The 26,976-nt window shown below is 48.3% G+C and overlaps 1 protein-coding gene across 2 annotated transcripts in view; it reads right to left on the reverse strand.

The window, feature by feature from the left end:
• Positions 1 to 26,976, reverse strand: part of LOC115122375 (rho GTPase-activating protein 29-like) — a 121,593-nt gene that overhangs the window by 86,537 nt on the left and 8,080 nt on the right. For both annotated transcript variants that reach the window (XM_065013792.1, XM_065013793.1), the window contains exon 2: positions 2,070 to 2,213. In XM_065013792.1, coding sequence (XP_064869864.1) covers positions 2,070 to 2,213 — 144 coding nt within the window. The remainder of the gene's footprint in view (positions 1 to 2,069; positions 2,214 to 26,976) is intronic.

Consider the following 26,976-nt stretch of genomic DNA (forward strand, 5'->3'; position numbering starts at 1 on the left):
GTGGGTTTCTTTGTAAGCGTGGCACCATTCAGACAATGATCAGTTCTGTGTCACATCAGAACTATCAGAAGTACTATTAGGCTGAGTGCTACCTCTTAACAGATGCATCCCAACGCAGTTAAAGGACGTCTTCCTAGATCGATTTTTCCTCAGTTGAAGGAAACCGATCTTTTCGAAAGAGCCAATCTAGGTGTGTGAATGATACTGTTGTGTAATTTTTTAATTTATTTTTTAAATAAAATAAGGTAAAGTCCACTGATTGCTTGCTGAGCAGGATATGTAGGCTTTAAATATCTTGAACAATCAAAAGTACTGTTGGAGAAAGTCATATCTCAAAAGAGCCAATCAAAAGTGTGAATTTCTGAGAAGAGCCAATCAGAAGTGTGGATTTCTCAGAAGAGCCAATCAGAAGTGTGGATTTCTCAGAAGAGCCAATCAGAAGTGTGCATGAGTCAGCATGGGACAGAATCTGAACAACTTCTCTCCTGACTCTCGATTTCTCCTACCTTTATTATCTCAATAAAATAAAGAATATAAACTCAGCAACAAAAAAAATAAACATCCTCCACTGTCAACTGCGTTTATTTTCAGCCAAATTAACATGCGTAAATATTTGTATGAACATAACAAGATTCAACAACTGAGACATAAACTGAACAAGTTCCACAGACATGTGACTAACAGAAATTGAATAATGTGTCCCTGAACAAAGGGGGGGGGGTCAAAATCAAAAGTAACAGTCAGTATCTGGAGTGGCCACCAGCTGCATTAAGTACTGCAGTGCATCTCCTCCTCATGGACTGCACCAGATTTACCAATTCTTGCTGTGAGATGTTACCCCACTCTTCCACCAAGGCACCTGCAAGTTCCCGGACATTTCAGGGGGGAACGGCTCTAGACCTCACCCTCCGATCCAACAGGTCCCAGACGTGCTCAATGGGTTTGAGATCCGGGCTCTTCGCTGGCCATGGCAGAACACTGACATTCATGTCTTGCAGGAAACCACACACAGAACGAGCAGTATGGCTGGTGGCATTGTCATGCTGGAGGGTCATGTCAGGATGAGCCTGCAGGAAGGGTACCACATGAGCGAGGGGGATGTCTTCCCTGTAACACACAGCGTTCAGATTGCCTGCATTGACAACAAGCTCAGTCCGATGATGCTGTGACACACCGCCCCAAACCATGACGGACCCTCCACCACCAAATCGATCCCGCTCCAGAGTACAGGCCTCTGTGTAATGCTCATTCCTTCGGCGATAAACGCGAATCTGAACATCACTCCTGGTGAGACAAAACCGCAATTCGTCAGTGAAGAGCACTTTTTGCCAGTCCTGTCTGGTCCAGCGATGTTGGGTTTGTGCCCAAAGGCGACGCTGTTGCCAGTGATGTCTGGTGAGGACCTGCCTTACAACAGGCCTACAAGTCCAGCCTCTCAGAACTATTGCGGACAGTCTGAGCACTGATGGAGGGATTGTGCGTTCCTGGTGTAACTCGAGCAGTTGTTGTTGCCATCCTGTACTTGTCCTGCAGGTGAAATGTTTGGATGTACCGATCCTGTGCAGGTGTTGTTACACATGGTCTGCCATCTGGAGGACGATCAGCTGTCCATCCTGTCTCCCTGTAGCCTGTAGGCGTCTCACAGTACGGACATTGCAATTTATTGCCCTGGTCACATCTGCAGTCCTCATGCCTCCTTGCAGCATGTCTAAGGCACGTTCACACAGATGAGCAGGGACCCTGGGCATCTTTCTTTTGGTGTTTTTCCAGAGTCAGTAGAAAGGCCTCTTTAGTGTCCTAAGTTTTCATAACTGTGACCATAATTGCCTACCGTCTGTAAGCTGTTAGTGTCTTAATGACCGTTCCACAGGTGCATGTTCATTAATAGTTTATGGTTCATTGAACAAGCATGGGAAACAGTGTTTAAACCCTTTACAATGAAGATCTGTGAGGTTATTTGGATTTTTACAAATGATCTTTGAAAGACAGGGTCCTGAAAAAGGGCAGGTTTTTTTATTTTTTAAAAATATATATTTAAAGAAAAGATGCGCGGATGAAAGGATACTAACCTTTGACCTTAGTGATGACGGTGCCGGCAGCCCTGAGGATGTCTACAGAGTTGAGGGTCTGGTGTTTGCCGATGACAGACTTGAGAACACGGAGCAGCTCGCTCAACCGTTCCTGTACCCGCTGAGGGAGTCCCTCGTGGCTTTCTGGAAGAGAGGAGAAATACATCTGTCAAGTAACATTTTTTTTATTAAAAACAGATGAGAAAGAATAATAGATCTGTCAAGTAAGTATATTAACATAGGAAAGAAATCTGAAACAATAATGATTGCACCACAGTCACCAAGCACAAACTCCTAAATACGTCAGGTGCATGACGGTTCCCCACTGAGAAGCCTAAAGGAAAGGTGATCACCACCCAGCCTGTTAGGTCTAACTGTTTTGTAGTGAATTATAGTACAAATATTTTTTTAAATATGTTCGTTTGGATATATATATTTTTTTTTAAGTTTGGAATTTCAACAACTATAGATTCTAGACGACATATCAGCCATATCTGTGAGGGATCAGAACTACGACCGGTTACATTGTGACCCGTAGGTCACCCATCGGTGACCCATCGGCAGAGAGGATGCAACGTATGGCATTCTTTAGTGTTTACTTTACCAGCACCCACAATAGGGACAGCAATAAAGATAAAGAATATCTGTCTCTGGACTGGGGTTGGGGAAGACAGGAAACTAAAGTAGTTGTGGTTGAGAGAAGATGTTTGCAATGAAACTATTCCACTTTAGCCAACTCGTTAAAAAAAGATTTGCCTTGTTTTGTTTTAAACAGTAACACAATATCTCACTGTACAGAGCAACAAATGATGATTAGGTTAAGTAACTGGCCTCAACTAACCAATCAGGTGATAGGCTAGTACTAGTATAGACTAAGAGTAGGCTAGTCTGTCTTGACGGATCTCCCCTGAGGTATCCTTTCCCTACGAACCGTCTTGACGGATCTCCTTTCCCTACGAACCGTCTTGACGGATCTCCTTTCACTACGAACCGTCTCGACGGATCTCCTTTCACTACGAACCGTCTTGACGGATCTCCCCTGAGTTATCCTTTCACTACGAACCGTCTCGACGGATCTCCTTTCACTACGAACCGTCTTGACGGATCTCCCCTGAGTTATCCTTTCACTACGAACCGTCTCGACGGATCTCCTTTCACTACGAACCGTCTCGACGGATCTCCCCTGAGTTATCCTTTCCCTACGAACCGTCTTGACGGATCTCCTTTCACTACGAACCGTCTTGACGGATCTCCTTTCACTACGAACCGTCTCGACGGATCTCCTTTCCCTACGAACCATCTCGACGGATCTCCTTTCACTACGAACCGTCTCGACGGATCTCCTTTCACTACGAACCGTCTCGACGGATCTCCCCTGAGTTATCCTTTCCCTACGAACCGTCTCGACGGATCTCCTTTCACTACGAACCGTCTCGACGGATCTCCTTTCACTACGAACCGTCTCGACGGATCTCCTTTCACTACGAACCGTCTCGACGGATCTCCTTTCACTACGAACCGTCTCGACGGATCTCCTTTCACTACGAACCGTCTCGACGGATCTCCTTTCACTACGAACCGTCTCGACGGATCTCCTTTCATCTTTCACTACGAACCGTCTCGACGGATCTCCTTTCACTACGAACCGTCTCGACGGATCTCCTTTCACTACGAACCGTCTCGACGGATCTCCTTTCACTACGAACCGTCTCGACGGATCTCCTTTCCCTACGAACCGTCTCGACGGATCTCCTTTCACTACGAACCGTCTCGACGGATCTCCCCTGAGTTATCCTTTCCCTACGATCTCCTTTCACTACGACCGTCTCGACGGATCTCCTTTCACTACGAACCGTCTCGACGGATCTCCTTTCACTATCTCCTTTCACTAACCGTCTCGACGGATCTCCTTTCACTCTCGACGAACCGTCTCGACGGATCTCCTTTCACTACGAACCGTCTCGACGGATCTCCTTTCACTCTCGGCGGATCTCCTTTCACTCAACCGTCTCGACGGATCTCCTTTCACTACGAACCGTCTCGACGGATCTCCTTTCACTACGAACCGTCTCGACGGATCTCCTTTCACTACGAACCGTCTCGACGGATCTCCTTTCACTACGAACCGTCTCGACGGATCTCCTTTCACTACGAACCGTCTCGACGGATCTCCTTTCACTACGAACCGTCTCGACGGATATCCTTTCACTACGAACCGTCTCGATCTCCCGCTCACCCCGTCTCGCGGATCTCCTTTCACTACGGATCTCCTTTCACTACGAACCGTCTCGACGGATATCCTTTCACTACGAACCGTCTCGACGGATCTCCTTTCACTACGAACCGTCTTGACGGATCTCCCCTGAGTTATCCTTTCCCTACGAACCGTCTCGACGGATATCCTTTCACTACGAACCGTCTTGACGGATCTCCTTTCACTACGAACCGTCTCGACGGATCTCCTTTCACTACGAACCGTCTCGACGGATATCCTTTCACTACGAACCGTCTTGACGGATCTCCTTTCCCTACGAACCGTCTTGACGGATCTCCCCTGAGTTATCCTTTCCCTACGAACCGTCTCGACGGATCTCCTTTCACTACGAACCGTCTCGACGGATCTCCCCTGAATTCTAACAGGGTTGTTGACAGCTACACAGTGGGCAGAAACAACTGAAACGGGAGGGGATGTTGTCTTGTCTCGGTGTGCAGTAATCTTTTGTGGGTCTAGGGATTGGGCACCAGACAGTAGGTGAGTTCATGTCTCACCACCTAGGACGATATGAAACACCAGAGCGGTCTGTTTTTCTACCCTGCCCTCTGCAGACACAACTGCACTAGGAGGATGAGCGAAGAGGCAGAATGTATTGGGAAGGCAATGGAATCACAGTGGGAGTGAGCCAGTGGGGGGGGGGTCCAACACGCCACCCTCCCTCCCCTCTCACACATACATATATACAGTCACACACACACACACACATATATACAGTCACACACACATATATACAGTCACACACACATACATACAGTCACACACATACATACAGTCACACACACATACAGTCACACACATACATACAGTCACACACACACAAACACAGGCATGGTGTCCACCCATACACACACACACACACACACACACACACAGGCATGGTGCCACCCATATACAGTCACACACACACAGGCATGGTGCCACCCATATACAGTCACACACACACAGGCATGGTGTCCACCCATATACAGTCACACACACACACACAGGCATGGTGTCCACCCATATACAGTCACACACACACACACACAGGCATGGTGTCCATCCATATACAGTCACACACACACACACAGGCATGGTGTCACCCATATACAGTCACACACACAGGCATGGTGTAACCCAAATACAGTCACACACACACACAGGCATGGTGTCCACCCATATACAGTCACACACACACACACAGGCATGGTGTCCACCCATATACAGTCACACACACAGGCATGGTGTCCACCCATATACAGTCACACACACAGGCATGGTGTCCACCCATATACAGTCACACACACAGGCATGGTGCCACCCATATACAGTCACACACACACACAGGCATGGTGTCCACCCATATACAGTCACACACACACACACAGGCATGGTGTCCACCCATATACAGTCACACACACACACACACAGGCATGGTGTCCATCCATATACAGTCACACACACACACACAGGCATGGTGTCACCCATATACAGTCACACACACAGGCATGGTGTAACCCAAATACAGTCACACACACACACAGGCATGGTGTCCACCCATATACAGTCACACACACACACACAGGCATGGTGTCCACCCATATACAGTCACACACACACACACAGGCATGGTGTCCATCCATATACAGTCACACACACACACACAGGCATGGTGTCACCCATATACAGTCACACACACAGGCATGGTGTAACCCAAATACAGTCACACACACACACACACACAGGCATGGTGTCCACCCATATACAGAGGAAATGTTCAGTATTTTCAGAAAATATTTTGGGTGGAAGTGGTTGAGGTGAACTCATGAACCTGAATAACAGTTTCATTACAGACAAAATGACACACCTTAGTGTTAGTAACACAGCCTGCAGAAATGGGTTGGCTTCTGAAACACAGTGCTGCTAGTTTATAGAGAAACTTCCAGCACAGAAACATGATGAATCTACAGGCTAGCACTCCGCACGAGAAGAGAACAGCTGTGAGACTAAGAGAAACATCCTCCAGTCAAAACAAATTAGGCCTAATCTACCCTCCTCCTTCTCCTAATTCTTCCTCCTCATCCTCCCCCTCTTCCTCCTCCCTCAGCTCTAGTGTTCCATTTAAAGGAAGTAAGGGAGATAATTGGCTTGGCTAAACCTTTGAACATAAATTGGCTGACCCTCCACCCACCCACCCTCCTTGGCTGGACTAGTCACTACAACTCCCTGGACTAGTCACTACAACTCCCTGGTCTGGTCACTACAACTCCCTGGACTAGTCACTACAACTCCCTGGTCTAGTCACTCCCTGGACTAGTCACTACAACTCCCTGGGCTGGTCACTACAACTCCCTGGACTAGTCACTACAACTCCCTGGGCTGGTCACTACAACTCCCTGGACTAGTCACTACAACTCCCTGGGCTGGTCACTACAACTCCCTGGTCTAGTCACTACAACTCCCTGGTCTGGTCACTACAACTCCCTGGACTAGTCACTACAACTCCCTGGACTAGTCACTACAACTCCCTGGACTAGTCACTCCCTGGGCTGGTCACTACAACTCCCTGGTCTAGTCACTACAACTCCCTGGGGTGGTCACTACAACTCCCTGGACTAGTCACTACAACTCCCTGGGCTGGTCACTACAACTCCCTGGGCTGGTCACTACAACTCCCTGGGCTGGTCACTACAACTCCCTGGGCTGGTCACTACAACTCCCTGGGCTGGTCACTACAACTCCCTGGGCTGGTCACTACAACTCCCTGGGCTGGTCACTACAACTCCCTGGACTGGTCACTACAACTCCCTGGGCTGGTCACTACAACTCCCTGGTCTAGTCACTACAACTCCCTGGACTAGTCACTACAACTCCCTGGACTAGTCACTCCCTGGACTAGTCACTACAACTCCCTGGGCTGGTCACTACAACTCCCTGGACTGGTCACTACAACTCCCTGGGCTGGTCACTACAACTCCCTGGTCTAGTCACTACAACTCCCTCGACTAGTCACTACAACTCCCTGGTCTAGTCACTACAACTCCCTGGACTAGTCACTACAACTCCCTGGACTAGTCACTACAACTCCCTGGACTGGTCACTACAACTCCCTGGACTGGTCACTACAACTCCCTGGACTAGTCACTACAACTCCCTGGACTAGTCACTACAACTCCCTGGACTAGTCACTACAACTCCCTGGACTGGTCACTACAACTCCCTGGACTAGTCACTCCCTGGACTAGTCACTACAACACCCTGGACTAGTCACTACAACACCCTGGACTAGTCACTACAACTCCCTGGACTAGTCACTCCCTGGACTAGTCACTACAACTCCCAGGACTAGTCACTACAACTCCCTGGACTAGTCACTCCCTGGACTAGTCACTACAACACCCTGGACTAGTCACTACAACTCCCTGGTCTAGTCACTCCCTGGACTAGTCACTACAACTCCCTGGGCTGGTCACTACAACTCCCTGGACTAGTCACTACAACTCCCTGGACTAGTCACTACAACTCCCTGGGCTGGTCACTACAACTCCCTGGTCTAGTCACTACAACTCCCTGGTCTGGTCCCTACAACTCCCTGGACTAGTCACTACAACTCCCTGGACTAGTCACTCCCTGGACTAGTCACTACAACTCCCTGGGCTGGTCACTACAACTCCCTGGTCTAGTCACTACAACTCCCTGGGGTGGTCACTACAACTCCCTGGACTAGTCACTACAACTCCCTGGGCTGGTCACTACAACTCCCTGGGCTGGTCACTACAACTCCCTGGGCTGGTCACTACAACTCCCTGGGCTGGTCACTACAACTCCCTGGGCTGGTCACTACAACTCCCTGGGCTGGTCACTACAACTCCCTGGTCTAGTCACTACAACTCCCTGGACTAGTCACTACAACTCCCTGGACTAGTCACTACAACTCCCTGGACTAGTCACTACAACTCCCTGGACTAGTCACTACAACTCCCTGGACTGGTCACTACAACTCCCTGGACTAGTCACTACAACTCCCTGGTCTAGTCACTACAACTCCCTGGGGTGGTCACTACAACTCCCTGGACTAGTCACTACAACTCCCTGGGCTGGTCACTACAACTCCCTGGGCTGGTCACTACAACTCCCTGGGCTGGTCACTACAACTCCCTGGGCTGGTCACTACAACTCCCTGGGCTGGTCACTACAACTCCCTGGACTAGTCACTACAACACCCTGGACTAGTCACTACAACTCCCTGGACTAGTCACTACAACTCCCTGGACTAGTCACTACAACTCCCTGGACTAGTCACTACAACACCCTGGACTAGTCACTACAACTCCCTGGACTAGTCACTACAACTCCCTGGACTAGTCACTACAACACCCTGGACTAGTCACTACAACTCCCTGGACTAGTCACTACAACTCCCTGGACTAGTCACTCAAGACCCCTTGCTGACACAACCGAGGGCACCCTGTCTTTTGGTTCTGTGCGTGTGCGTATGTGTGTGTGTGTGTGGTTTCTGGTGTCGAGTGAGATATCTGACCCCCCTAAGCCACCCATGCTTCCCGCTCAGTCTGTCCAATGTTTGTTTACCCCCAGATCAGGCCCTTGGCGATACCCCACCCCTGCCTGCTCGTCTAAACCCTGACCAGAGTCGATTCCAGTCACATTCCTGTACAATTGGACATGGAAATCCTCCGTCCACAGGAATGCAATTCAATTTCGGTTTTGGTTTGTTTACACCCAGATCAGGCCCATGCCTCTCAACGTGATCCTCTGCTCAACGTACCCGACACACACCCCTCCTCTTCCAAGGGAGTAGTCTCGGTGTTAACCAGAGTTGAGGTTTGCTCATGTCTCTATAGGAATGCAATTCAATCCCTGAATTGGCTGGCCTGTTATTGCTTTGCTGTCTAAGAGGAAAAACCTCTTCACTATCTGAGAAAGAAAAAAAAAAAGATTGACTTTGCAATGTTATAATGAACTCATAACTAGACTATAAATTGAGTTATGCATTTCAAATGTGTGTCATTTAACATAAAGGGGTGTTAAAGTTCCATGTAAAAGGACCCATGAACCAACACCATCTGAAGTTCATAGGCACTCTTCCCATGAGGTGTACAATTAAAACCTATATATTTTTTCATATTAAGTTTAAATATACATTTTTCCTAAAATTCAGAAATAAGCAAAGGCTTGAGTTCTGGTCAAACATTCTCTACTATTAGTTGACTAATATCATAACATTTAGATTTTCATTCTGCTGAAATTATTTTCATTCTGTAAGTTTAATAAATATTGCCTAGTGTCTTGTTATTCTAATTTCTGTCCCTCGTGAGGAGGAGGATGATACAACAAGTAGACCTAGAATGTTGTTTATGTCGCAATTCAACGGCTCAGACACAAGAGGTATGTGGCAGGGTCTACAGTCAATCACGGATTACAAAAAGAAAACCAGCCCCGTCGCGGACCAGGATGTCTTGCTCCCAGACAGACTAAATAACTTTTTTGCTCGCTTTGAGGACAATACAGTGCCACTGACCGCCCCGTAGCACTCACTTCCGTCACCATGAAGTGCTTTGAGAGACTAGTCAAGGACCATATCACCTCCACCCTACCTGACACCCTAGACCCACTCCAATTTGTTTACCACCCCAATAGGTCAACAGAGAACGCAATCACAACCACACTGCCCTAATCCATCTGGACAAGAGGAATACCTACGTGAGAATGCTGTTCATCGACTACAGCTCAGCATTTAATACCATAGTACCCTCCAAACTCGTCATCAAGCTCGAGATCCTGGGTCTCGACCCCGCCCTGTGCTACTGGACTTCCTGACGGGCCGCCCCCAGGTGGTGAGGGTAGGTAACAACATCTCCACCCCGCTGATCCTCAACACTGGGGCCCCACATGGGTGCGTTCTGAGCCCTCTCCTGTACTCCCTGTTCACCCACGACTGCGTGGCCACGCATGCCTCCAACTCAATCATCAAGTTTGCGGACGACACTACAGTGGTACGCTTGATTACCAACAACGACGAGACGGCCTACAGGGAGGAGGTGAGGGCCCTCGGAGTGTGGTGTCAGGAAAATAACCTCTCTCTCTCCCTCAAAACCCATACTGGATCTCAGATACAGCATTAGACAAAACCCATACTGTAATCTAAATCCTCTTCCATAGACCTGTGGCCTTGTTGAGTCCTTTGTGATAAAGCCTGTGCCAATCTGGAGCCAGTGATACTGCGGCAGGCCAGGCTGTTGAGTAGAAGACCCCCCCTCCTGGCTTACAACAACATACAATCAACTGGCCTGTCTTGACCTGCCTATTCTCTCTACACTAGTCCATCTAGAGCCTTCACGCACAGTCAAGCCTGTTGAGTGGTGACACACAGTCACATACACACACAAACATGTGTGCGTGTGCGTGTGTGTGTGTGACTATGGGTGTGTGTGACTGTGGGTGTGTGTGTGTGTGTGTGTGTGTGTGTGTATGTGTGACTGTGTGACTGTGTGTGTGTGTGTGTGTGTGTGTGTGACTGTGTGTGTGACTATGTGTGTGACTGTGGGTGTGTGTGACTGTGGGTGTGTGTGACTGTGGGTGTGTGTGTGTGTGTGTGTGTGTGTGACTGTGTGTGTGTGTGACTGTGTGTGTGTGTGTGTGTGACTGTGTGACTGTGTGTGTGTACTGTGTGTGTGTGTGTGTGTGTGTGTGTGTGTGTGTGTGTGTGTGTGTGTGTGTGTGTGTGACTGTGTGTGTGACTGTGTGTGTGACTGTGTGTGTGACTGTGTGTGTGGGTGTGACTGTGTGTGTGGGTGTGACTGTGTGTGTGACTGTGTGTGTGACTGTGTGTGTGGGTGTGTGTGTGGGTGTGACTGTGGGTGTGACTGTGTGTGTGTGTGTGTTTCGCACTAATGCTTTTTACAGTTGCACTTCAGGGCTTAGTCTAAGGCAAACATCTTGGTGTTTGTGGTCTGAAACCTGTTCGCTCCTGTATCAGCCGTTGTTGAATCAATTCAAACGTCTGGAGTATATTTGCTGTCTGGTCCTTTGTGAGCCTTTAGCCTACAGGGAGAGAGTGTGTTGTTGAAGGGGGGAAAAAACAAACATCTTTCAGCGTTCAGGTCAGAGGTCAGTGTCTGTCTGACTTCTGTTCCACTATGAGAGGATGAGTTTTGCTTTGCACAACGCTCCTGCGGGTCAGTGTGTGTGTGTGTGTCAGTGTCTGTGTGTGTGTGTCAGTGTGTGTGTGTCAGTGTGTGTGTGTCAGTGTGTGTGTGTCAGTGTGTGTGTGTCTGTGTGTGTGTCAGTGTGTGTGCCTGTGTCTGTGCCTGTGTGCGGGTCAGTGTGCGGGTCAGTGTGCGGGTCAGTGTGTGTGTGTCAGTGTGTGTGTGTGTCAGTGTGTGTGTGTGTCAGTGTGTGTGTCAGTGTGTGTGTCAGTGTCTGTGTGTGTATGCCAGCAGCGCCAGCAGTATCAATCCTAGAAAATGTATTACAAATCTCCATTGAAAAAAATTAATAAAATAAAACTATCTAGTGCCTCAAGTGACAACTTAGCAACACTCAGCCTAATAAGGTCTGTTTACAGTCTAGACCCAGAGAGAAGAGGCTTACTGGGCCTAAATCACATTTCATTTGTCACCATGTCGCCAACCTTACACTGGTTGGCCACTGTTTCTCTTAAAAAGCAAAACGCAACACAACATCTGCCAATGAACTTCCAGCAATACTTCCTGTCTGTCTGTTTGGTTAGCACGTTTTGTCTACCGTACGTCGCCATGGTAGCGATGTTAATGATAACCGGCGTCTTGTGGGTAAAACAGAATGACTTTCCCCATAACCTTCACAATTAAATGTACATTTCAAATGAGGTTTACCTGACAGAACTACAGTAGGCTATATCATGAATATTTGTATCAATTGGGTGCCAATTGCAATTGTTTTTGCAAACTCTGTCATGACATATTCTACAGTAGTAGGCCTAACAGCAGAGACATTGCTAGACCGACACATTCCTTTCTTGCTAGATGAGCAATTAAAGAGGAATTACACCCCAAAAAACGTCTAAATTGGTAGCATTTTTTTTTGGGGGGGGGGATAAGAAATGGACATGGATTGAGAACCTACACGCCCATACTTCTCCCTCATGCAAATGTTAAAGGCTGTGGCTTCTGGCCCTGTTGTAAAAACTATTTTACAGCCAGATGAATTGGTGTAAACTTGGCAGTAGAAAATCTTAACAGTATATTTGACCTCTCAGCTTCCCTATCAAATCTAAAAATCTCAAATAGAAAACCGAAGAAAACTAACAATAATGACAAATGGTTTGATGAAGAATGCAAAAATCTAAGAAAGAAATTGAGAAACCTGTCCAACCAAAAACATAGAGACCCAGAAAACCTGAGTCTACGCCTTCACTATGGTGAATCACTAAAACAATACAGAAATACACTACGGAAAAAGAAGGAACAGAATGTCAGAAATCAGCTCAATGCAATTGAAGAATCCATAGACTCTAACCACTTCTGGGAAAATTGGAAAACACTAAACAAACAACAACACGAAGAATTATCTATCCAAAATGGAGATGTTTGGGTAAACCACTTCTCCAATCTTTTTGGTTCTATAACAAAGAACAAAGAGCAAAAACATATACATGATCAAATACAGATCTTAGAATCAACTATTAAAGACTACCAGAACCCACTGAATTCTCCAATTACATTGAATGAGTTACAGGACAAAATAAAAACCCTTCAACCCAAAAAGGCCTGTGGTGTCGATGGTATCCTTAATGCAATGATCAAATATACAGACAACAAATTCCAATTGGCTATACTAAAACTCTTTAACATCATACTTAGCTCTGGCATCCTCCCCAATATTTGGAACCAAGGACTGATCACCCCAATCCACAAAAGTGGAGACAAATTTGACCCCAATAACTACCGTGGAATGTGTCAACAGTAACCTTGGGAAAATCCTCTGCATTATTATTAACAGCAGACTCGTACATTTCCTCAATGAAAACAATGTACTGAGCAAATGTCAAATTGGCTTTTTACCAAATTACCGTACAACAGACCATGTATTCACCCTGCACACCCTAATTGACAACCAAACAAACCAAAACAAAGACAAAGTCTTCTCATGCTTTGTTGATTTCAAAAAAGCCTTCGACTCAATCTGGCATGAGGGTCTGCTATACAAACTGATGGAAAGTGGTGTTGGGGGTAAAACATACGACATTATAAAATCCATGTACACAAACAACAAGTGTGCGGTTAAAATTGGCAAAAAACACACACATTTCTTCACACAGGGTCGTGGGGTTAGACAGGGATGCAGCTTAAGCCCCACCCTCTTCAGCATATATATCAACGAATTGGCGCGGGCACTAGAAAAGTCTGCAGCACCTGGCCTCCCCCTGCTAGAATCCGAAGTCAAATGTCTGCTGTTTGCTGATGATCTGGTGCTTCTGTCACCAACCAAGGAGGGCCTACAGCAGCACCTAGATCTTATGCACAGATTCTGTCAGACCTGGGCCCTGACAGTAAATCTCAGTAAGACCAAAATAATGGTGTTCCAAAAAAGGTCCAGTCATCAGGACCACAAATACAAATTCCATCTAGACACTGTTGCCCTAGAGCACACAAAAAACTATACATACCTTGGCCTAAACATCAGCGCCACAGGTAACTTCCACAAAGCTGTGAACGATCTGAGAGACAAGGCAAGAAGGGCATTCTATGCCATCAAAAGAAACAAATTTCAACATACCAATTAGGATTTGGCTAAAAATACTCGAATCAGTCATAGAGCCCATTGCCCTTTATGGTTGTGAGGTCTGGGGTCCGCTCACCAACCAAGACTTCACAAAATGGGACAAAAACCAAATTGAGACTCTACACGCAGAATTCTGCAAAAATATCCTCCGTGTACAACATAAAACACCAAATAATGCATGCAGAGTAGAATTAGGCCGATACCCATTAATTATCAAAATCCAGAAAAGAGCCGTTAAATTCTACAACCACCTAAAAGGAAGCGATTCACAAACCTTCCATAACAAAGCCATCACCTACAGAGAGATGAACCTGGAGAAGAGTCCCCTAAGCAAGCTGGTCCTGGGGCTCTGTTCACAAACACAAACACACCCTACAGAGCCCCAGGACAACAGCACAATTAGACCCAACCAAATCATGAGAAAACAAAAAGATAATTACTTAACACATTGGAAAGAATTAACAAAAAAAAAACAGAGCAAACTAGAATGCTATTTGGCCCTCAGTACACAGCGGCAGAATACCTGACCACTTGCCCAAAATTAAGAAAGCTTTGACTATGTACAGACTCAGTGAGCATAGCCTTGCTATTGAGAAAGGCAGACATGGCTCTCAAGAGAAGACAGGCTATGTGCTCACTGCCCACAAAATGAGGTGGAAACTGAGCTGCACTTCCTAACCTCCTGCCCAATGTATGACCATATTAGAGAGACATATTTCCCCCAGATTACACAGATCCACAAAGAATTCGAAAACAAATCCAATTTTGAAAAACTCCCATATCTTTTGGGTGAAATTCCACAGTGTGCCATCACAGCAGCAAGATTTGTGACCTGTTGCCACGAGAAAAGGGCAACCAGTGAAGAACAAACAACATTGTAAATACAACCCATATTTATGCCTATTTATTTTATCTTGTGTCCTTTAACTATTTGTACATTGTATATATATATATACAAAATATGACATTTGTAATGTCTTTACTGTTTTGAAACTTCTGTATGTGTAATGTTTACTGTTAATTTTTGTTGTTTTTCACAAGAAAAAAGAAATAGACAAGAAATAGACAAACAGCTACGTCACCCATATTCAAGAACAAACCAATTCCCAATTCTTATTTTTATTTATTTATCCGTTATTTTAGCAGGTAAGTTGACTGAGAACACGTTCTCATTTGCAGCAACGACCTGGGGAATAGTTACAGGGGAGAGGAGGGGGATGAATGAGCCAATTGTAAACTGGGGATTATTAGGTGACCGTGATGGTTTGAGGGCCAGATTGGGAATTTAGCCAGGACACCGGGGTTAACACCCCTACTCTTACGATAAGTGCCATGGGATCTTTAATGACCTCAGAGAGTCAGGACACCCGTTTAACGTCCCATTTCAAAGACGGCACCCTACACAGGGCAGTGTCCCCAATCACTAACCTGGGGCATTGGGATATTTTTTTAGACCCGGGGAATGATCTATAGAGGCCCTATGATCTGGAACTCACTCCCATTTTGCCAAGCTATCTGTAAGGACAGACGCTGGGAGACGAGAAGCAAGTACAGGGAGTGAACATTTAATAAATAACCGACATGAAACAAGGACAGCGTCTGAACAGGGGGAAACATAACGACAATAGTGTTGACACGGGGATCAAACCGAGGAACAGACAGATATAGGAGGGGCAATCACCAAAGTAATGGAGTCCAGGTGAGCCCAAAGACACACTGGTGCGCATAACGATGATGACAGGTGTGAATAATGATAGGCAGCCCTCAAGCACCAGGGAGGGGGAGCGGATGCAGGCGTGACCACTATCCCCGTCGGTGTAAAAATATATAAGAGGCACCGCAGGTCCATCGCAGGTCTGCACCCCCAGTAGCTTGACTCTCTGTTTAGATTATCTATTCCTTTATCTCTTTAGCATCTAGTTTTTATGTTATTGTTTGTTTGTCCACACAGCTGAATCTGTGTGATTAATGACCAATGGGGGTGTTACTCGACAAGCAATTTTCCCCTCCCGCACATACTGTTGATTTTTTTTTTTTACTGTGTACAAAAACAAACTCCCTCACGACGCCAGGACAGCGGAGTCAATCACCACCTTCCGGAGACACCTGAAACCCCACCTCTTTATGGAATACCTAGGATAGGATAAAGTAATCCTTCTCACCCCCTTAAAAGACCTAGATGCACTATTGTAAAGTGGCTGTTCCACTGGATGTCATAAGGTGAAAGCACCAATTTGTAAGTCGCTCTGGATAAGAGCGTCTGCTAAATGACTTAAATGTAAATGTAATGTAAATGTACAAACCGTCTTCCTATTTGTGCAAATAAACTAAAGTGTGGTTTTGTAATTGACAGAGGGATATTGTCTGTGGCTTCTGACTAGGCTTGGGCGATGTCCTCTTTATACCGAAGTATTTCAAAATACAGACGGTATGACTTTCAAAAACTGTCAAAAAATATATTTAAAAAAAATATGTTATAATATTTTTTTGCCGTGCTATAAATTAAGTATAACTATAAGAAGTCTAAGACGTGTCAAATAAATTATAACCAGCTCAGGGCTCCAGCATTTGGTTTGTTAACTTGCTAGCTAAGTGGCTAGATGTCAAGATCAAGCTTCCTGGTTACAGCAGAGACATTCCATCTCCTCCTGGATCAACGTCCCTGTTGCCTAAATGATTTTGTGCGTCAAAAAATAGCGCCCCTCGTGTGCACTTCTGGTAATACCGTATACTTCGGGAATGGTACTATATGCCGGTGTGACAATCTGGACACCACCCAACCATACTTCTGACCCTGTTGTGAAGTGTGCTTTTCTAATAGCTCAAATAGAAAAACCAACTGTATGCAATGCATTACAAAATGCATTAGCCTGGCCTGGGGTGGGTCTAGGGGTCTAAGCCACTGCCTCTGGAGCAGATGCACTCTGTACTAGCGGCTGACACAGGGGAACAGGATCCCTGTGGACTGTAGCCTGGCCTGGGGTGGGTCTAGGGGTCTAAGCCACTGCCTCTGGAGCAGATGCACTCTGTACTAGAGGCTGACACAGGGGAACAGGATCCCTGTGGACTGTAGCCTGGCCTGGGGTGGGTCTAGGGGTCTAAGCCACTGCCTCTGGAGCAGATGGACTCGGTACTAGAGGCTGACACAGGGGAACAGGATCCCTGTGGACTGTAGCTTGGCCTGGGGTGGGTCTAGGGGTCTAAGTCACTGCCTCTGGAGCAGATGCACTCTGTACTAGAGGATGACACAGGGGAACAGGATCCCTGTGGACTGTAGCCTGGCCTGGGGAGGGTCTGGGGTGGGTCTAGGGGTCTAAGCCACTGCCTCTGGAGCAGATGCACTCTGTACTAGAGGCTGACACAGGGGAACAGGATCCCTGTGGACTGTAGCCTGGCCTGGGGTGGGTCTAGGGGTCTAAGCCACTGCCTCTGGAGCAGATGGACTCTGTACTAGAGGATGACACAGACTGTAGCCTGGCCTGGGGAGGGCCTGGGGTGGGTCTAGGGGTCTAAGTCACTGCCTCTGGAGCAGATGCACTCTGTACTAGAGGATGACACAGGGGAACAGGATCCCTGCTGGAATGGGAGTGAAGTTCAGGACAGGATCAACAGTCCACAGGAACTGACAGTACAGGAATTTGTTATTTTTCTTTTCTTCCTGTGTAAATAAGCAGATTTAGATGGACATATTGTTTTTTTTTTAAATGTCTTTATGTTTGCCCCTCCTTCTCCCAACAGTAACACGCGTTCTTCTGTCTTCAATCACTATTGAAACAATTAGAATAGGCCTTTATCAGCTGGGCAGGCAATGAAAAGTACTGTAGCTAGCTAACAGCTAACAGGAGGGCAGGCAATGAAAAGTACTGTAGCTAGCGGACAGCTAAGAGCTGTGCAGGCAATGAAAAGTACTGTAGCTAGCTGACAGCTAAGAGCTGTGCAGGCAATGAAAAGTACTGTAGCTAGCGGACAGCTAAGAGCTGTGCAGGCAATGAAAAGTACTGTAGCTAGCTGACAGCTAAGAGCTGTGCAGGCAATGAAAAGTACTGTAGCTAGCGGACAGCTAAGAGCTGTGCAGGCAATGAAAAGTACTGTAGCTAGCTGACAGCTAAGAGATGTGCAGGCAATGAAAAGTACTGTAGCTAGCTAACAGCTAACAGGAGGGCAGGCAATGAAAAGTACTGTAGCTAGCTAACAGCTAACAGGTAACAGCTAGCCAGGCAATGAAAAGTAATGTAGCTAGCTAGCGGCTAACAGGAGGGCAGGCAACGAAAAGTACTGTAGCTAGCTAACAGCTAACAGCTGGGCAGGCAATGAAAAGTAATGTAGCTAGCTAACAGCTGGGCAGGAAATGAAAAGTACTGTAGCTAGCTAACAGCTGGGCAGGCAATGAAAAGCACTGTTGACTCCCAATACAGCCTGGATTCAAACCAGGGACTGTAGTGATGCCTCTTGCACTGAGATGCAGTGCCTTAGACCGTTGCACCACTCAGGAACCCAAAAGGACATACGCGGTCGCTTAGGGCCCCAGGCAGATAGAGGGCCCCTGACCAAAATCTCACTTAGGGCCCCCAAAAGTCTAAAGCGGGCTCTGTATTCTGATTTATGCTTGTTAAAATGAATACGGGACAGGACAGGAGTGATTTTTATCGGGACCGGACAAGATAGTTGCCGGGTTAAAAAAACTGGGTAAGAATTTGAGAGGACAGAACAGGAATTCATTTTAACTCAGGTGTCGAACTCTACTCTACACTGTTGCCAGAATGGGCCAACATGAATCCGGCTCACTGCTCTTTAGGTATTTTCCTCTCAAACTTTAACCTCTCTATCCAGCAAAAAAATAAATAATTTAAAGACTGGCAGGAGCCTGTTAAAGCCCGTCTTTTAGAGAGAGCTTTGTGCAGGCTTCACACCATGCTACAAGCGACACTGACATGTCACAATATGAACAGAATAACACAAGAGCCAGCATGTGCCTCTCTTAATCTCTATTTCAATTCAAAGGTCTTTATTGGCATGGGAAACATATGTTAACGTTGCCAAAGCAAGTGAAGTAGATAATATACAATACAAGTTAAATAAACAATAAAAAGTGAACATTTCAAATGTCATATTATGTCTATATGCAGTGAGGTAACGATGTGCAAATAGTTAAAGTACAAAAGGGAAAATAATTACACATAAATATGGGTTGTATTTCCAATGGTGTTTGTTCTTCACTGGTTGCCCTTTTCTTGTGGCAGGTCACATATCTTGCTGCTGTGATGGCACACTGTGGTATTTCACCCAGTAGATATGGGTGTTTATCTTGCAGGGTAGTGCGTACGGCCCAGTACATTACTGAGACCAAGCTCCCTGTCACACAGGACCCTATATACCAGGCGGTGTCAAAAGAAATCCCCAAAAAAGTCGTTAAAGATTCCAGTCACACAAGTCATAGACTGTTCTCTCTGCTATCCTACGGCAAGCGATACCGGAGCGCCAAGTCTAGGTCCAAAAGGCTTGTTAACAGCTTATACCCCCAAGCCATAAGACTCCTGAACATCTAATCAAATGACTAGTCAAATGACTACCCAGACCCCTCTTCTACGCTGCTGCTACTGTCTGTTAATTATCTATGCATAGTAACTTTAATTCTTCTTACATGTACATATTACCTCAATTACCTTGACTAACCTGTGCCCCCCCACATTGACTCTGTACTGGTACCCCCCTGTATATAACCTCCTCATTGACTCTGTACTGGTACCCTCCTGTATATAACCTCCTCATTGACTCTGTACCGGTACCCCCTGTATATAGCCTCCACATTGACTCTGTACTGGTACCCCCTGTATATAACCTCCTCATTGACTCTGTACCGGTACCCCCTGTATATAGCCTCCACATTGACTCTGTACTGGTACCCCCTGTATATAACCTCCTCATTGACTCTGTACCGTTACCCCCTGTATATAGCCTCCACATCGTACCGGTACCCCCTGTATATAGCCTCCACATTGACTCTGAACCGGTACCACCTGTATATAGCCTCCACATTGACTCTGAACCGGTACCACCTGTATATAGCCTCCACATTGACTCTGAACCGGTACCACCTGTATATAGCCTCCACATTGACTCTGAACCGGTACCACCTGTATATAGCCTCCACATTGACTCTGAACCGGTACCACCTGTATATAGCCTCCACATTGACTCTGAACCGGTACCACCTGTAAATAGCCTCCACATTGACTCTGAACCGGTACCACCTGTATATAGCCTCCACATTGACTCTGAACCGGTACCACCTGTAAATAGCCTCCACATTGACTCTGAACCGGTACCCCCTGTATATAGCCTCCACATTGACTCTGAACCGGTACCACCTGTAAATAGCCTCCACATTGACTCTGAACCGGTACCACCTGTAAATAGCCTCCACATTGACTCTGAACCGGTACCACCTGTAAATAGCCTCCTCATTGACTCTGTACCGGTACCCCCTGTATATAGCCTCCACATTGACTCTGTACTGGTACCCCCTGTATATAACCTCCTCATTGACTCTGTACCGTTACCCCCTGTATATAGCCTCCACATCGTACCGGTACCCCCTGTATATAGCCTCCACATTGACTCTGAACCGGTACCACCTGTATATAGCCTCCACATTGACTCTGAACCGGTACCACCTGTATATAGCCTCCACATTGACTCTGAACCGGTACCACCTGTATATAGCCTCCACATTGACTCTGAACCGGTACCACCTGTATATAGCCTCCACATTGACTCTGAACCGGTACCACCTGTATATAGCCTCCACATTGACTCTGAACCGGTACCACCTGTAAATAGCCTCCACATTGACTCTGAACCGGTACCACCTGTATATAGCCTCCACATTGACTCTGAACCGGTACCACCTGTAAATAGCCTCCACATTGACTCTGAACCGGTACCCCCTGTATATAGCCTCCACATTGACTCTGAACCGGTACCACCTGTAAATAGCCTCCACATTGACTCTGAACCGGTACCACCTGTAAATAGCCTCCACATTGACTCTGAACCGGTACCACCTGTAAATAGCCTCCACATTGACTCTGTACCGGTACCACCTGTATATAGCCTCCACATTGACTCTGTACCGGTACCCCCTGTATATAGCCTCCACATTGACTCTGAACCGGTACCACCTGTAAATAGCCTCCACATTGACTCTGAACCGGTACCATCTGTATATAGCCTCGCCTGTTATTTTACTGCAGCAATCATTAGATACTTTTTTATTTTTTTTATTTTACTTAACACTTTTTTACCTACTGAACACACCCCTGAATGGACGTAACAGTAATCCAGACCGGGACCTGTGGAGTCACTGACCTAGTGGACAGGACAGGGGGAGCGCTAAGCTAACGCTGTGTAGCTGTGGAGTCACTGACCTAGTGGACAGGACAGGGGGAGCGCTAAGCTAACACTGTGTAGCTGTGGAGTCACTGACCTAGTGGACAGGACAGGGGGAGCGCTAAGCTAACGCTGTGTAGCTGTGGAGTCACTGACCTAGTGGACAGGACAGGGGGAACGCTAAGCTAACGCTGTGTAGCTGTGGAGTCACTGACCTAGTGGACAGGACAGAGAGAGCGCTAAGCTAACGCTGTGTTTCTGTGGAGTCACTGACCTAGTGGACAGGACAGAGAGAGCGCTAAGCTAACGCTGTGTTTCTGTGGAGTCACTGACCTAGTGGACAGGACAGGGGGAACGCTAAGCTAACGCTGTGTAGCTGTGGAGTCACTGACCTAGTGGACAGGACAGGGGGAGCGCTAAGCTAACGCTGTGTAGCTGTGCAGTCACTGACCTAGTGGACAGGACAGGGGGAGCGCCAAGCTAACGCTGTGTAGCTGTGGAGTCACTGACCTAGTGGACAGGACAGGGGAGCGCTAAGCTAATGCTGTGTAGCTGTGGAGTCACTGACCTAGTGGACAGGACAGGGGGAGCGCTAAGCTAACGCTGTGTAGCTGTGGAGTCACTGACCTAGTGGACAGGACAGGGGGAACGCTAAGCTAACGCTGTGTAGCTGTGGAGTCACTGACCTAGTGGACAGGACAGGGGGAGCGCTAAGCTAACGCTGTGTAGCTGTGGAGTCACTGACCTAGTGGACAGGACAGGGGGAGCGCCAAGCTAACTCTGTGTAGCTGTGGAGTCACTGACCTAGTGGACAGGACAGGGGGAGCGCTAAGCTAACGCTGTGTAGCTGTGGAGTCACTGACCTAGTGGACAGGACAGGGGGAGCGCTAAGCTAACGCTGTGTAGCTGTGGAGTCACTGACCTAGTGGACAGGACAGAGAGAGCGCTAAGCTAACGCTGTGTTTTTGTGGAGTCACTGACCTAGTGGACAGGACAGAGAGAGCGCTAAGCTAACGCTGTGTTTCTGTGGAGTCACTGACCTAGTGGACAGGACAGGGGGAACGCTAAGCTAACGCTGTGTAGCTGTGGAGTCACTGACCTACTGGACAGGACAGGACAGGGGGAGCACTAAGCTAACATTGTGTAGCTGTGGAGTCACTGACCTAGTGGACAGGACAGAGAGAGCGCTAAGCTAACGCTGTGTTTCTGTGGAGTCACTGACCTAGTGGACAGGACAGGGGGAACGCTAAGCTAACGCTGTGTAGCTGTGGAGTCACTGACCTAGTGGACAGGACAGGGGGAGCGCTAAGCTAACGCTGTGTTTATGTGGAGTCACTGACCTAGTGGACAGGACAGGGGGAACGCTAAGCTAACGCTGTGTAGCTGTGGAGTCACTGACCTACTGGACAGGACAGGGGGAGCGCTAAGCTAACATTGTGTAGCTGTGGAGTCACTGACCTAGTGGACAGGACAGAGAGAGTGCTAAGCTAACGCTGTGTTTCTGTGGAGTCACTGACCTAGTGGACAGGACAGGGGGAACGCTAAGCTAACGCTGTGTAGCTGTGGAGTCACTGACCTAGTGGACAGGACAGGGGGAGCGCTAAGCTAACGCTGTGTAGCTGTGGAGTCACTGACCTAGTGGACAGGACAAAGGGAGCCCTATGCTAACGCTGTGTAGCTGTGGAGTCACTGACCTAGTGGACAGGACAGGGGGAGCGCTAAGCTAACATTGTGTAGCTGTGGAGTCACTGACCTAGTGGACAGGACAGAGAGAGTGCTAAGCTAACGCTGTGTTTCTGTGGAGTCACTGACCTAGTGGACAGGACAGGGGGAGCGCTAAGCTAACGCTGTGTAGCTGTGGAGTCACTGACCTAGTGGACAGGACAAGGGGAGCCCTATGCTAACGCTGTGTAGCTGTGGAGTCACTGACCTAGTGGACAGGACAGAGAGAGCGCTAAGCTAACACTGTGTTTTTGTGGAGTCACTGACCTAGTGGACAGGACAGAGAGAGCGCTAAGCTAACGCTGTGTTTCTGTGGAGTCACTGACCTAGTGGACAGGACAGGGGGAACGCTAAGCTAACATTGTGTAGCTGTGGAGTCACTGACCTAGTGGACAGGACAGAGAGAGCGCTAAGCTAACGCTGTGTTTCTGTGGAGTCACTGACCTAGTGGACAGGACAGGGGGAACGCTAAGCTAACGCTGTATAGCTGTGGAGTCACTGACCTAGTGGACAGGACAGGGGGAGCGCTAAGCTAATGCTGTGTTTCTGTGGAGTCACTGACCTAGTGGACAGGACAGGGGGAACGCTAAGCTAACGCTGTGTAGCTGTGGAGTCACTGACCTACTGGACAGGACAGGGGGAGCGCTAAGCTAACATTGTGTAGCTGTGGAGTCACTGACCTAGTGGACAGGACAGAGAGAGTGCTAAGCTAACGCTGTGTAGCTGTGGAGTCACTGACCTAGTGGACAGGACAGGGGGAGCGCTAAGCTAACGCTGTGTAGCTGTGGAGTCACTGACCTAGTGGACAGGACAGGGGGAGCGCTAAGCTAACGCTGTGTAGCTGTGGAGTCACTGACCTAGTGGACAGGACAGAGAGAGCGCTAAGCTAACGCTGTGTTTTTGTGGAGTCACTGACCTAGTGGACAGGACAGAGAGAGCGCTAAGCTAACGCTGTGTTTCTGTGGAGTCACTGACCTAGTGGACAGGACAGGGGGAACGCTAAGCTAACGCTGTGTAGCTGTGGAGTCACTGACCTACTGGACAGGACAGGACAGGGGGAGCACTAAGCTAACATTGTGTAGCTGTGGAGTCACTGACCTAGTGGACAGGACAGAGAGAGCGCTAAGCTAACGCTGTGTTTCTGTGGAGTCACTGACCTAGTGGACAGGACAGGGGGAACGCTAAGCTAACGCTGTGTAGCTGTGGAGTCACTGACCTACTGGACAGGACAGGACAGGGGGAGCACTAAGCTAACATTGTGTAGCTGTGGAGTCACTGACCTAGTGGACAGGACAGAGAGAGCGCTAAGCTAACGCTGTGTTTCTGTGGAGTCACTGACCTAGTGGACAGGACAGAGAGAGCGCTAAGCTAACGCTGTGTTTCTGTGGAGTCACTGACCTAGTGGACAGGACAGGGGGAACGCTAAGCTAACGCTGTTTAGCTGTGGAGTCACTGACCTAGTGGACAGGACAGGGGGAGCGCTAAGCTAACGCTGTGTTTATGTGGAGTCACTGACCTAGTGGACAGGACAGGGGGAACGCTAAGCTAACGCTGTGTAGCTGTGGAGTCACTGACCTAGTGGACAGGACAGGGGGAACGCTAAGCTAACGCTGTGTAGCTGTGGAGTCACTGACCTAGTGGACAGGACAGGGGGAGCGCTAAGCTAACGCTGTGTAGCTGTGGAGTCACTGACCTAGTGGACAGGACAAGGGGAGCCCTATGCTAACGCTGTGTAGCTGTGGAGTCACTGACCTAGTGGACAGGACAGAGAGAGCGCTAAGCTAACGCTGTGTTTCTGTGGAGTCACTGACCTAGTGGACAGGACAGAGAGAGCGCTAAGCTAACGCTGTGTTTCTGTGGAGTCACTGACCTAGTGGACAGGACAGGGGGAACGCTAAGCTAACGCTGTGTAGCTGTGGAGTCACTGACCTAGTGGACAGGACAGGGGGAGCGCTAAGCTAACGCTGTGTTTCTGTGGAGTCACTGACCTAGTGGACAGGACAGGGGGAACGCTAAGCTAACATTGTGTAGCTGTGGAGTCACTGACCTAGTGGACAGGACAGAGAGAGCGCTAAGCTAACGCTGTGTTTCTGTGGAGTCACTGACCTAGTGGACAGGACAGGGGGAACGCTAAGCTAACGCTGTGTAGCTGTGGAGTCACTGACCTAGTGGACAGGACAGGGGGAGCGCTAAGCTAATGCTGTGTTTCTGTGGAGTCACTGACCTAGTGGACAGGACAGGGGGAACGCTAAGCTAACGCTGTGTAGCTGTGGAGTCACTGACCTACTGGACAGGACAGGGGGAGCGCTAAGCTAACATTGTGTAGCTGTGGAGTCACTGACCTAGTGGACAGGACAGAGAGAGTGCTAAGCTAACGTTGTGTTTCTGTGGAGTCACTGACCTAGTGGACAGGACAGGGGAAACGCTAAGCTAACGCTGTGTAGCTGTGGAGTCACTGACCTAGTGGACAGGACAAGGGGAGCCCTATGCTAACGCTGTGTAGCTGTGGAGTCACTGACCTAGTGGACAGGACAGGGGGAGCGCTAAGCTAACACTGTGTAGCTGTGGAGTCACTGAGGGGAGCAGTAAGCTAACGCTGTGTAGCTGTGGAGTCACTGACCTTGTGGACAGGACAGGGGGAGCGCTAAGCTAACACTGTGTAGCTGTGGAGTCACTGACCTAGTGGACAGGACAGAGAGAGCGCTAAGCTAACGCTGTGTAGCTGTGGAGTCACTGACCTAGTGGACAGGACAGGGGGAGCGCTAAGCTAACGCTGTGTAGCTGTGGAGTCACTGACCTAGTGGACAGGACAGGGGGAGCAGAGGGAAGCGCTAAGCTAACGCTGTGTAGCTGTGGAGTCACTGACCTAGTGGACAGGACAGGGGGAGCAGAGGGGAGCGCTAAGCTAACGCTGTGTTTCTGTGGAGTCACTGACCTAGTGGACAGGACAGGGGGAGCAGAGGGGAGCACTAAGCTAACGCTGAGTAGCTGTGGAGTCACTGAGGGGAGCGCTAAATTAAGGCTGAGTAGCTGTGGAGTCACTGAGGGGAGTGCTAAGCTAACGCTGTGTAGCTGTGGAGTCACTGAGGGGAGTGCTAAGCTAACGCTGTGTAGCTGTGGAGTCACTGACCGAGTGGACAGGGGGAGCAGAGAGAGCGCTAAGCTAACGCTGTGTTTCTGTGGAGTCACTGACCTAGTGGACAGGACAGGGGGAACGCTAAGCTAACGCTGTGTAGCTGTGGAGTCACTGACCTAGTGGACAGGACAGGGGGAGAGCTAAGCTAACGCTGTGTAGCTGTGGAGTCACTGACCTAGTGGACAGGACAAGGGGAGCCCTATGCTAACGCTGTGTAGCTGTGGAGTCACTGACCTAGTGGACAGGACAGGGGGAGCGCTAAGCTAACACTGTGTAGCTGTGGAGTCACTGAGGGGAGCAGTAAGCTAACGCTGTGTAGCTGTGGAGTCACTGACCTTGTGGACAGGACAGGGGGAGCGCTAAGCTAACACTGTGTAGCTGTGGAGTCACTGACCTAGTGGACAGGACAGAGAGAGCGCTAAGCTAACGCTGTGTAGCTGTGGAGTCACTGACCTAGTGGACAGGACAGGGGGAGCGCTAAGCTAACGCTGTGTAGCTGTGGAGTCACTGACCTAGTGGACAGGACAGGGGGAGCAGAGGGAAGCGCTAAGCTAACGCTGTGTAGCTGTGGAGTCACTGACCTAGTGGACAGGACAGGGGGAGCAGAGGGGAGCGCTAAGCTA

The sequence above is a fragment of the Oncorhynchus nerka genome, linkage group LG9b (genome assembly GCF_034236695.1).
Source record: "Oncorhynchus nerka isolate Pitt River linkage group LG9b, Oner_Uvic_2.0, whole genome shotgun sequence".
Lineage (NCBI taxonomy): Eukaryota > Metazoa > Chordata > Actinopteri > Salmoniformes > Salmonidae > Oncorhynchus > Oncorhynchus nerka.